The sequence below is a fragment of the Pseudocercospora fijiensis genome, assembly GCF_000340215.1.
Source record: "Pseudocercospora fijiensis CIRAD86 unplaced genomic scaffold MYCFIscaffold_7, whole genome shotgun sequence".
In the NCBI taxonomy this organism is placed as follows: Eukaryota; Fungi; Ascomycota; class Dothideomycetes; order Mycosphaerellales; family Mycosphaerellaceae; genus Pseudocercospora; species Pseudocercospora fijiensis.
Genome location: NW_006921538.1, coordinates 1,780,849 through 1,793,171, shown reverse-complemented (window position 1 = coordinate 1,793,171; position 12,323 = coordinate 1,780,849). Strand labels below are relative to the sequence as shown.

Genomic DNA, 12,323 nt, shown 5'->3' with positions numbered 1-12,323 from the left:
TACGGCCGGCGAAGGCGCGCGCGTAACGAATAGTATTAGCGATAATAATAATACCGACGGCGCGGCCGGCGCGGCTATATTAGTAACGGTATTACGGAGTATATTGCTAGTTAAAGCGTTGCTAGTCGAAGGAGGAAATTAGAAGTAAGGTAAAGTTAGCGCTAAGACGACTAGCGCCGCTATTATTAATATTACCTACTTACTGCCACTACTAACCTTACCTACACTACGAGCCGAAGCACTATACTAACCAAGCTAAAAGATTAAACCTATTAAGGGTTTAATTAAAACTTTAACTAAGTTAAAAGATTAAGCGACTAATAGACTAACTAAGGGCAAAACTATAGAGCTAAGCTAGCCAGGGTCGATCTTGCGGACAATAGGTTACTCCTCGATCTTTCTAACCCTTTAAGCGAGGCAAACCTTAACTATTATACTTATAATAGCCTTTACTTATAGAAACTAGACGAACTATGTTTTTTTAAAAAGATAAGATAAGATTAACAATTAAAGGCTACTAAACCTAACTAATTGGGGCTAGCGAAACTACGATAGTAAATAATAGTCCTCGTAATAATAAGAACAAACCCTCGGAAGCGGACAACTCTCGGAAGCGGACATTTCTAGGTCTTTTAGAGTAGACGCAAAGAACTCGGAACGACATTACTTAGAGCGGAGGCAGTGCTATAATACCTCGTACGTCTACCTATTATAGTAGGGAAGACGCGCCCGTATTATAATTAGTCGATAGTTCTTAATTCTTATAGATATATATTATTTTATAGGTTGTTATATATAGGAATAGCGTAGTTAGAGTTAGGTATTATATTAGAAGGTAAGGTTTTATATAGTTATATAATTAGGTAGTTAAGTGTTTAATTTAGCGCGAGCTAAGCAGCTTATTAGACTTGCTAAGTTAGTAACAATAGAGGTCGAGATTAGAATATAGATAGGCTACGAGGGCGCGGCCTTTAGAAGGGAAGCGTATATTAGGGCTAAAGAGGCTATATACGTAATTAGTATATAACTAGGCTAAGTAAAGCTAGGGTCTTAGTACCTTAGGTAGGGCTTAGCGCTTAGCGTTAGGCTAACTAGCCTGCCTTCCTCCTTCTCCTCCTAGATCTCTATCGAATACTACTTGTACCTACTACTACCCTATCTACTTGCTAATATAACCCCTATTACAATCGCTTAAGATCCTTAGGATCCTTAGGATCGTACGTTAAAGATCCTATTAGATAGGATCGCTTAGGATCGCGGAGTCGCGATCCTATCGATAGGATAGTCGCGATCGCGAAATTTAAGGCCTAGGAACGCAAAGGACGCGGGACAAGTTAGAGCCCGACTACTATCGTAATTACTACTCCGTATACTACCACTACGAGGTATTTCGGGGTATTCTATACTAATATAGGTTAAATTTAGCGGTTTAGTAGGTTTTTTTTGTAGGTAAATTTTTTTCGTTAAGGTTTCGTTAAATGCAGCCGATATTTCGTTAAGGTTTCTTTTAAAAGCCGACGCTTAATAAGTAGAATTTAGAAAAAAAGTATACTCGAAACACTCGAGATTCTTTTCTAGATTCTAAGATAACTACTAGGTATAAAGACTTAAAAATTTACAATACTCTTATTAGTAGGTAGAACTTTAAGTTCCGTTTTTTAGATTTCTAAAAATAGTAAACTATAACTTAAAAAAAGCTAAAATACTATATTGCTTGTTTCTTTTTCCTAGCTTTAGTTTCGTAGAAAATCTATAAATTTTATATTTTTTTATAATAATATACTAAAAATAGAGTACCTTTCTACTATATTACTAAGCTATAAACCTACTAGAAAAAAAGATAAATTAGAAGTAAAATGTCTAGAAAAGCGATTTTCTTTCCTTTATATCTTTTTATCTAGAAGGTTTACGGCTTAGTAATATAGGACAAAAATGTTTTATTTTTAGTATAGTATTAGGCAAAAGTTATAAGTTACCTATTTATCGTTCTAGGATAGCTTAGGATCGCTCGGGATCGCTCGGGATCGCTCGCGATTAATAGGATTAATAGGATCGATAGGATCGGTAAAAAAGTTTTCGTAACGTATAGTATTAGTCTCCGAAGGTAGTATAACTTATTATAATATAGGTAGCTATACCTAGTAGGATAGGATAGTAGTCTTATAGTTTAGGCTATAGTAATTAGAGCCCTATAATAGAGGCACTATTAGAGTATAATAGGAATAGTATATTATACGAGGCTAATACTCCCTCTCTCTATAGAAGGAGGCCTCCTTTATAGGCTAGTACCTAGATAAGGGTATAGAGCCGGTTACTAGCTAGTAATAGTACGGAAAGCGCTTCTATAGGTAGGGCCTTTAGAAGGGCAGTTATAGCGCGGTAAAGAAGGCGGTTAGTAGGTAAAAGCGCGCGACCTAGAAGTTGTATACGAAGTTATAGAGCCTAAAACCTAAGAGGAGGCAAACTCGATAGAAGGCTATAGAATCTCGATAAAGGAGAAGCCCTAAGATTGTTAAAGCCGCGGCCTATATACGCGTTACTTTAGAAGACCTAGATAGATACGTACCCGACGTCCGAAGTAATAGCGGGAAACTATAATAGATATCTTACCCTCTATAATAGAGAAGAGGGAGGAAAGGGATAATATAAAAGGCTACGCCCTAGGTAGAATATACTAGCCTTAGACATTCGGCCTATACGATACTAACCTACTACTTAGCGCCTAGCGTACTATATAAAACAATACAGATTCTAGTAAATAGACTTAGCTTCTTATCGAACCTATTAGATCTTATATCTAGTATCTACGTACGTGTTACTTACTTATAATATTTATATAGATATTAGATTCTAGATCTCTAGAGAAGCCGTTTACTTAAAGGGGATAATTTCTAAAGGAATCTAGTTCTATTTCGTACTTTACTTTTTCTTAGAATTATAGGAGGTGTTTCTTAGCTTAGGTTAGAGATTGTAATTAGTACTCTCTAAATTCGTAGCTACTATAGTAAGTAGGTATAAAAAAGATTATTGCCTTTAAACGACCTTCCGGATATCTACTAGTATTGTTTCGGAAACTTCTAGCCGCTAGTAGCTAGCCTGCTTTAACGGATATAATCTACTTTTTCGATAATATCGTCGTAATATGCGGTCTTTAAAAGCTAAAGGGTATGTGTACAGACATTAGTAGGGCTGCTAGAATAACTTATAGCCAAGGAGAGACTGCGGATAGGTTCTTAGGCGTGGCTAGAAGTTTCCGAAAAAGACACTAGGTTTCTGCTGAATCTCGAAGGAAATGGCTGTGACTCGTCTCCAAACGATTGTGTGTCCTTTTCATCCCGATCCTGCCTGCTCTGTCTATATTTCGCGAATGCAGTATACAGGTTCGATTGTTTCCGCGGGTTTGTTGGCACGACATTTCGCACTTTACAACAAGGAGTAAAAGCAGAGACATCCTCATTAAGCGCAACTTGGCTTCTGCTCGTTGTTGTGCTTCTCCGTATCGGTGCACTGCTGTTTCTTTGGGTCGCATGGTTGTGGACAGCAGGGATTCCCTTTGTAGTCCCAGTACCTTCAGAGAGTCAGTGTAATTCATCCATCACTAGGTTAGGAGGGTGCAACAGTACCAGTCATTGCCCTGGTTAATGCCACCAGCGTCGTTGCACGCTGCTGCCCCGTTTGTAAGCTGTGGAATGATAGTCAGTATGGTGTAGTTCAAAAGCTGCGTTCCGTCTCCTCCCAGAAGCTCCGTCGATGCCAAAGCTGATGCAACGTCTAGAATTGGGCGTGTGAACATTGCAGCTACAAAAGGGATAGTTAACATACATGGCAGTGGACTGTGCCGGTGGCGTGATCGCAAATTGCCATATAGCCAACAGGACAGACTGCCGTTTTCTCGGCGTTGTTTTGATCACAGGACGGTGGTGCAGGTGCCTTTGCAGGTGCCTTTGCAGGTGCGGGTGCGGGTGCGGGTGCGTGTCCTGGTGCTGGTGCTGGTGCTGGTGCTCCTGATGGGGCGCCATATTTTCTGCGACCGAGCTTTGCAGACTTTTGTAAAACTATCAGCTACAATTCGTACGAACAGCGGGAGTAGAGTCTTCATACCATTCCGCGAATTTGGAAATCGCGTATTTCCAGAGGCATTCTTATGCTTGGCAAAGCTCTGACAATGCGTCCGTCGGCCTCCGCCGCGGAGGCAACATATAGCAAGAGAGCAGCGGCTGCCAAGATGATCGACTTCATAATAAGCAGTAATAATAGTAGAGACTGTAGGAGCGGCTATATAGTTGGTGTTGGGTGGCAGAGGAGTAAGGGATATATATATGCACACTCTTTCAAAGTTTCGGTGCTATTGTCTATACCCAGTGGAAGAGCCTCCGAGCCTGCAAGTTGCAACTGCTGTTTCATCTAATGGTCCAATAGGAGAAGCAGATATGCCCAATGCGTCACAATCCAACAGCCGGTTCCTGAGATGCGCTTCCCATTTCGGATCGCATATATACTGTAACAATAATAGGCCGGGACGGCAATACAACATACAAGCATCCCTTCGCCAGGGCAGTTGCCGGTTGTTGAAAAGGGGAGGATGTCGGGTGTTTTGCCCCGATACAATTGGCCTGCTGTAGACCAGGCGGCGATCGAGGGGGAGACGGTCGGAGGAGTTGGGGATGCCTGCGAGTAGGGAAAAGTGCCGACTTCTAGAAAACCAGTGACATCCTCAGGCGTTATGGGCGTGTGACGTGTTTCCAGGTTGTGACTAGGTGTTCCAGGTTCCTTCATCTCATTCCCTCGTTAGATGCAACCTTGCCTTGGGCGAAGCAAGGTGGTTATAAATAACCGATACCCTTGGTGAACTCGTTGCTGCGCGGCGTTCGTCGGTAAAGCCAGGATTGCGGTCCACTTCTCATACAATGTATGTACTGTACAAACTCTGTCGAGGCGTACTGGTGCAAAGCGGATCTGACCAACGAGACCGCTCAGATCTTATACAGCAGTTCTTTGGACTAATAGACCAAGGAGGTAGCCAAGGGGATATTATACAAGCCTTGCCAAGTAAGCTGGAAAGCAAGGGGCTGTGGGGAGACATTGGACATCTCGGTGCGACAGTATTATCTATACCCTGTCGAAGAGCCTCTGAGCCCTACGACTGCTGTTTTGTGCAATCAATGGAAGAAACAGATTATGCCTGTACATATTGAGTTGCAATCTACCACTCCGACGGCACGCTAGCATTCGGTTCTTGGATCTTGAAAGAGGGTGCGCTATGCTGTAATAAGAAAGCGGCTTCTCGTATACTGTACTGTATACAGGTCACACTCTGTATGGACGCAGCGGACTAATAAGGACTGACTACGTCCGACCGTTGTCTGGTGTGCGTGGACGCCACGCGAGTCCACATGCAGATCTCATGTAGGAATATCCGCGTTTGCCGTGTGGCAGCGGCTCTTTCACATCACAGCACCGCACCGCACCGCACCGCACTTAACAGAGTCGACGGCACGATGGAGCTGGAGGAAGGACGACCTCTTCATTCTTCACCTCCTCTCTGCTACCTGCAGTGCTTCCACCGTCGAAATAGAGGCAGATATAGACACATCTCAAAATGGCTGTCGAACGGGATTCCACCTCCTCACCCCCCAATGAGAAGGACATGCAGCAAGCGCCCTCTCGCACCGAATACCACAGCGATGTTGAAAAGACACCAGGAGGCTTCGTTGCCCACGAGGCTGATGGAAACGATGTGCCGTGGACAGCCACTCGCTGCATTGCAGTCTTCTCGCTCTGCCTGGTATATGTTGGATCGCAAATCATTCTGTACTTCGTCAGCTCCAACCTGACCGCAATCGCGATCGATATCAAGTCCACCCTCGCTAACTGGATGTTGACGGCCAACACTCTCGCTGTCGCCGCCGTTTGTCCCTTCGTGGGATACATTACAGACTTGCTGGGACGTCGCTGGCTGTGCTTGGGAGGCACTCTGCTTTTGATCATTGCCAGCGCGGTTCAAGGTACTGCGCACAGTCTTGCGCAAGCGGTCGCCGCCCAGGCTATTGGTGGAATCGGAGCCGGAATTTGTGAGCTGGTCGCTCTGGCTGGGTAAGTCGCTCCAACACCATCAATCCGACAATCCTCATATGATTGGTACAGTGTCGCCGAGATCACGCCAAACAAGTGGCGAGGAGTCACTCTCTCCCTCGTGACATTCTCCATCGTCCCCTTCATGCCACAGCTTCTCTACAGCATCCTTATCACGCGAGCGAGCACCTGGCGATGGTGCTTCCTTCTCACTGGTCTCTGGAATCTGATCGGCATGATCGGGCTATTCTTCTGCTACCATCCACCACCACGTAACATGCACCAAGGTCTCACCACCAAGCAAGTTCTTGCTCGCATTGACTGGGTTGGAGCATTCTTGTCGATTGTTGGCATCACACTCTTCTTGGTTGGATTGCAAGCGGGAGGATACCAACATCCATGGACCAGCGGCCACACTCTTGGCCCTCTGATTGTCGGAGGCCTGATGACCTTTTTCGCCTTTCCGGCGTGGGAGATCTGGGGAACGCATCCATACCCAATGGTGCCTGGCAAGATCTTCAAGGGACAGCGCGTCGTCGCCCTCGCCTACGCGATCGTGTTCATTGCTGGTATGGAGTTCTACTCCATCCTCGGCTTTTTCCCGATCGTCTTGCAGTACGTCTACAACACAGATGCCATCACCATCGGCGTTCGAGGCCTCTGCTACCCATGGGCCATTCTCGGTGGAGCCTGCATCATCTCGTTCCTCATGTCCTACACTCGCGGTCACGTCCGAACCATGTTCTTCCTCATGGCCGCCATGATGACGGCCTTTACTGGTGCTCTTGCCCGCTCCACTCCCGACAACAGCACTTTCACCGTGACAATGGCCACATTCGCGGCTTTCGGCAACGGAGCTCTGGTGGTTCCAGCACTCACATTGGCATTCTATGCAGCTCCAGACGAATTCGTTGGAACAGTTGGCGCTCTCTCGCTTTCTGTCCGCTTCCTCGGAGGCTCGATCGGAACATCGATTTACTTCAACGTTTTCCTAAACCAATTCAAGACCAACCTCGTCAATCTCGTTAGCGCGGCCGCCGCAGGAGCAGGAGCAAGTCAGGAAGTTACGGTCGGACTCCTGCAGGCTTATGCTTCACAGATTCCAGGTGCTGCTGCTGCGGTCCCTGGTGCCACGGCAGCAATGGTGTCCGCCACGCAGTACGCTTCACAATGGGCGTATGCAGAGAGCTTGAAGTATGTCTGGTACACCACTATTCCGTTTGGTGTGATTAGCTGTATCTGCTGCCTGTTCCTGCCGAACATCAAGCAGTACATGACAAGCAAGATTGCAGTCGACATTCACTGATTAAGAATTACTAACGACAGTCAGCCTATTATAGCAGAAGTCCAAAATGAAAGCAGTTTCAATTTCATCAATTTGGAAAGATGATACACTGGAAATGATCATGTCCAAACTAACAACAACCTTGAAAACTAACACGACTTCTACCCCGAGCGTCTCCAAGATCCCCATGCTGCCCTAATCAGATCTAACCCGCTTGTGTGGCACTGAAAATCAAGGAATTCGTGGAAAAGGATATCCGCCCAAGTTCTCCAGTACCGTATCCACCCAAAAAGCGGAGCACTTCACTTCACTTCTTCTTATATACAACGGCGAAACTTAGAATACTCTGATACGATACCATCTCAACGAACTCAGGAAACCAACAACAAACAACAACTCTCTCTCAAAGAAGCAAAAAAAAAACATGGTCGTCGGCCACTTCCCGCTCCAAAACAAAACCTGCGTAATCACCGGCGGCGGAAGCGGCATCAACCTCGCCTTCGTCAAACTCGCCGTAGAAAAACATAACTGTCGCTGCTTAATCGCCGACCTAAAACTCACTCCCGAAGCCGAAAATCTCTGCAAGAAACATCCAAACCTGATAGCGTTCACGCGTTGCGATGTGACGAAGTGGTCGGATCTTGAAGCCTTGCCGAGTCAACTAAAAGTAAGTAAAAAAGAAATCGATCGAAGAAAGAGAGAGCAACGTATGAGACCACAGCTTACACAATGCATTTCCCTCCCATCATCATCCATTCGAAAAAGAAACAACCCCACTTCTCTTCTCGAACCACAAACTAATTTTCTTCTTCTTTTTCTTCGTAAAAAAGCTCCTCTTCCAACTCCCCACCCTCATCGCAGACATCTGGATCGCCGGCGCCGGCATCTTCGACGGAAGCGCCTTCTTCTACAACGACCCCAAAGACACCACCAGCTACCTCTCCCTCCGCATCAACGCCGAACACCCCATCAAACTCACCCGAATCGCCATGCGCAGCGCCTGTGCCGCGAACCGACCCGCCGTGATTTTGATCGTCTCCAGTCTCGCGGGGATATGTGGCCAATACGCTTCGGCACTGTACTGCGCGTCGAAACACGCGGTCGTGGGCTTTACGAAATCGATGATGCAGGCGGATCGGGATGAGGATGTGAAGGTTGTGTGTATTTTGCCGGGGATGGTGGCGACGCCGCTTTGGACGGGGAGGGAGGCGAGGAGGGAGTTTGAGCAGTTTGGGTATAGTGAGGAGCAGTGTTTGAGTGCGGAGGAGGTGGCGGAGGGGATGAGGGAGATGATTGTGAGTGAGGAGTGGGAGGGGGGCAGTTTGATGGGGATTGAGAAGGGGGGTGGGGGGTTGAGGCAGAGGTTGGAGAGTAGGCAGGGGATTGATGTTGAGGGGGAGGGGATGGAGGGGTGGGTTGAGCATGCGTATGAGCCGATCCGGGCTGTGTTGAGGAGGGAGAGGGGGGTGAAGTTGTGAGGATGTTTGATATCGTTGCAATTGTCGTAACTCATACATGTAGTAGACTGAGGGATCTGGTTACCACTCGCTCGAACGCATGCATCATCACACGATTCTATCGCATCCCATTAATACGTCGGTCTGGACCACGCGCTCCCTCTCCTCATCCCCTGTTCATCCTCATGACTATGTTTCTGCCTCTGTTTCAAGCCAGGACACATAGCCATGGCAGGAGTCAACACGCTACTACCAATACCTCCAAATGCACTCGGAGTCCCAACAACCTCACTCATGCTAGTCCCCGTAGGATACAATCTCCCAGCCTCGACCTTGTTCGCCTTCTCTGCTCTCGCAGCCGTCGCCTCAGTATCCGAAAGCGCGACCGAGTATGCAGGGTTTGCAGGATCTCCCAAAGGCGCGGCGGAACCTCCTGGTGGTTCGATAGGGATCCTGCGCATTGTGGCCAAAAGTTCGCACATGAATTTGTTGCGGCGATGATTTCGGAGCATTTCGTTGGCCCAGTTTGACTTGTGGCGGACTTCGACGCGGAGTTCGAGGCTTTTCATATCGCCTACGCTGGTGAGTTCGATGTCGAAGTCGGGTTGGAAGTCGCGACGGTTTTCTGGGGCGGTGATGAACTTTTCCATTTCGCTTCGCAGGGCAACGATGTCTTCCATCTTTGTGGTGGCGGCGACGTTGATGTGGAGACGTTCTTTCATTTGACGACTGCGGGTAATGTTTTCGATCCAGAGGTTGTTGGCAACATTGTGAGGAATCTGCACGACACCATCGTTGTCTACGCGCTGAAAGACGGAGTACATCAAGCTGATGTGCTTGACGATGAGCTCCTGGTGCTCGATTGTGACCCGATCGCCAACGTCGTAGGGGTGTTTGACGAATAGGAATATGCAGCAGGACAGGAATTCGGTGACGGTGCCGCCGATCGCAAATGCGAGACCGGTGAAAGAGGTCCAGAGCTGAGCGGTCTTTGCGGCGAAGGCTTTGCTAAAGAACGTAGCGTAGATGAAGGCGATGGCGATGACGACTACGAGACTGAGCATCTTATCGAGGACTGCGATGGCGGAAGAGATGTCTTGCATGCTAGTAGCACGATCCTTACGCTCCTGACCCGCGCCGACGATAAGGAGAGTCATCTCTTCCAAGCTGACGTCTCCGTTGTCATCACGATCGAGCGTATGGAAGATCTCCTCTGCCTCTTCAATGTAATCCGAGCCAAGAACTTCGATGATGTCTTTCCTATACAATGCGTCTTGTCCTGCAGCGGCGAAAGAGAGCCACAAACGTCTTGCGAGAGCTTTGGAGGATCGCTCAGTCTCGAGGGCCTTTAGTACGATGGAGTGAGCATTGGTTGCGCTGAACAGTTGCTGGCCGGTAACGTCGGAGGCCATCGCACCGAACGCTGCGGTAGCCTTGTCACGAACTCTGTGTACATTGTTCAGAACCTTTGATCCAATTCCGGCTCCGTTCTTGTCGAGCGCGTTCTGGAATTCGGCAAGAGTGCTGTTCTGGATCTCGGCGTCTTCGTGTGCGAAATCTTTGCCGAACTCTGGAAAGAGACGTCGGGAGGCATCGTAGAGGAGATCGAGAAGTCGGATGAGCTTCTTGCTCTCGCGAATCTTGCGGTCTGTACACGCACGATGAGCATTTTGCGTATAGTATGTCTGGAGTAGCATTGCTCACCAAATTGCTTGCGATGATAATTGATAGAAATCAGCTGCATGATAGTCTTCTGAACGAGGAAGATGGCAGCAACGATGATGCCCGCTTTCCAGACCGTCTTCAGAGTCTTGATCCAAGCTCCGCCCTTGCCACTGTTGTAAACGCCCTTGTCATAGACGAAAATCACATCGGTAGTGGCAAAGGACACAATCGACCAGAAGAGAAGGGACAGGGGAATTTCCAGGGCCTTGAGGACAAGCGAGTATTTACGAATGCCAGTGCTGATCATGCCACAGGCTGCCTGGAAGACGATTGGGCAGGCCTGAGCAAACAGCTTGCAAACCCAGAGAGCGAGCCAAATGATCTCGATCCAAATGAATAGTCCAGCAAGTTTGATCCCATCGGCTCTGGCATCCGAGTACGTCGTCATGGTAAGAACGAGAGGAATGGCGAGAAGTGCTGCTACTGGAAGAATGTACAGCGCGTATCGCGTTATGACTGATGCAGAGTGGATCTTGTAGAAGAAGTTGCCGATTTTCGTCAGTGCATCCTCCTCGCCATCGTAGGCAAGCACCTCCGCTTTGTCGACAATGTCCGTAACGTGCAGACTGCCACTGGGTTTTCGTCGTCCAAGCATCGGCCGGCCCGTTTCCACAGCTGTAACAGTCACCGCTGGCTTCTTCTCCGTCTGAGCCTCGAGATCCATTTCGTGGCCACTGGAGACCATGGTGATGTCGTGTTCCCCTGCCATCTTGTCTGTATGCCCCAAAGCTGGCCGACAAGTTCAGAAACAGCAGAACAATAATATCTTGACTGCGGAAGCCATCGACGGGGCTGAAGTGACCTTATCAAGAAGCATGGCTGGGCGCCATAACTTAAGCGCGGCCAATGTCGAGGTCCCGTTCTGGACCACATGGATGTGTATCACTCTGTGCATCTCTTCGGCTATCCGCAGCCTCAGAAAGGGAATCAGATGTGCTCATGCGTTGCAAAGCTACACATTCGGACGTCCCGTCTAGGCGCAGGTCGATTTGGGTCAAGCGCGTAGGGCTTGCGTCGGACTCAGGCTAGTGACGGCGCGCATGAGCTGAAAGAGCCACGACAGCCAGTGCCAGCCGTGGTCTTTCGGCATGCCGTCACGCCTCTGGGAAGTGTAAAAGGTGGCTTGCAGAGAAGGGCTGCGAGATAACAAGCGGGGTCGAGGTCATCAGGTTCATCGAAGCTCGTTCAATATGGCCGACATCTCGTCTTGAGCGGAAGTATGCATAACAATCAGCCATTATTGCTTCAGGGGTTTGCCTATGAATGAGGCCTTTGGGTACGTTATGTCTCTAGGAACGATGGTTGAGGTGAAAGTGAAGAAGTGGCTGCTCAATGTTTGGGGAGAAATTTGAAATTTGATTCACGTGGCCGCCCAGCTTTTCTTGGCAGCGCCTCGGCCGGGCCCGCATCTCAGCTCAGCTCATTCAAGCCACTCGCCTTCTAGAAGTGTTGCAACTGTCACTCACGGACGGGAGCGAAGGCGCTGCACTCGAGTCCTGAACAGAATGGGAATCAATCCACCAGACATCGTTTCCTGTAGCGGCGAACGTGACGCGGAACTCCACTACAATGCTCTAGTTCTACCGCAGTGCGATGTATCGCGATCCTGTGCACTGCCAGGCTCGCTGTGTCTATGCTGCCAGTGCTATTGCCAGCACTCTTTTCGGCATTTTCGGCATATTGTTTGGAGATACTGGCTGGCAGTTGCGTCGGAAGGCATTGATATGTCTTGAACACTGCTAAACTTGTCCACGTTCCCTTGGGGCCCTTCGAGATTACCCATG

The 12,323-nt window shown here is 48.2% G+C and overlaps 4 protein-coding genes across 4 annotated transcripts; 2 read left to right on the top strand and 2 right to left on the bottom strand.

Moving 5' to 3' along the window:
- Positions 1-2,979: 2,979 nt before the first annotated feature.
- On the bottom strand, positions 2,980-4,271 carry MYCFIDRAFT_86800 (uncharacterized protein). Its single transcript, XM_007931022.1, has 4 exons — positions 4,102-4,271; positions 3,823-4,044; positions 3,624-3,682; positions 2,980-3,568 (listed from the first exon to the last, which is right to left on the bottom strand). The coding sequence occupies exons 2-4, from the start codon at positions 4,017-4,019 to the stop codon at positions 3,234-3,236; spliced, it is 591 nt and encodes a 196-aa protein (XP_007929213.1). The 5' UTR covers positions 4,020-4,044; positions 4,102-4,271; the 3' UTR covers positions 2,980-3,233.
- A 1,448-nt stretch (positions 4,272-5,719) lies between these two features.
- MYCFIDRAFT_116887 (uncharacterized protein) lies at positions 5,720-7,372 on the top strand (the record flags this gene model as incomplete). The annotated part of the gene is made up of 2 exons (XM_007931021.1): positions 5,720-6,093; positions 6,145-7,372. Coding segments are annotated over 2 exons (1,602 nt in total), but the record flags the coding sequence as incomplete, so codon positions are not given.
- Positions 7,373-7,781: 409 nt separating this feature from the next.
- On the top strand, positions 7,782-8,835 carry MYCFIDRAFT_31370 (uncharacterized protein; the record flags this gene model as incomplete). The annotated part of the gene is made up of 2 exons (XM_007930588.1): positions 7,782-8,064; positions 8,219-8,835. 2 exons carry the CDS (start codon positions 7,782-7,784, stop codon positions 8,833-8,835), a joined length of 900 nt encoding a protein of 299 aa, XP_007928779.1.
- A 293-nt stretch (positions 8,836-9,128) lies between these two features.
- Positions 9,129-11,053, bottom strand: MYCFIDRAFT_123930 (uncharacterized protein; the record flags this gene model as incomplete). The annotated part of the gene is made up of 2 exons (XM_007931020.1): positions 9,129-10,462; positions 10,519-11,053. Coding segments are annotated over 2 exons (1,869 nt in total), but the record flags the coding sequence as incomplete, so codon positions are not given.
- Positions 11,054-12,323: the final 1,270 nt, after the last annotated feature.

Bases quoted from the DNA above. Each gene is read 5' to 3' on its own strand.
- MYCFIDRAFT_86800 (XM_007931022.1), bottom strand. From the start codon at position 4,019: ATGGCGCCCCATCAGGAGCACCAGCACCAGCACCAGCACCAGGACACG. The intron at 3,683-3,822 runs GTATGTTAACTA...ATCATTCCACAG, and splicing joins CCGGCACAGTCCACTGCCAT to CTTACAAACGGGGCAGCAGC. The intron at 3,569-3,623 runs GTACTGTTGCAC...GACTCTCTGAAG, and splicing joins ATTAACCAGGGCAATGACTG to GTACTGGGACTACAAAGGGA.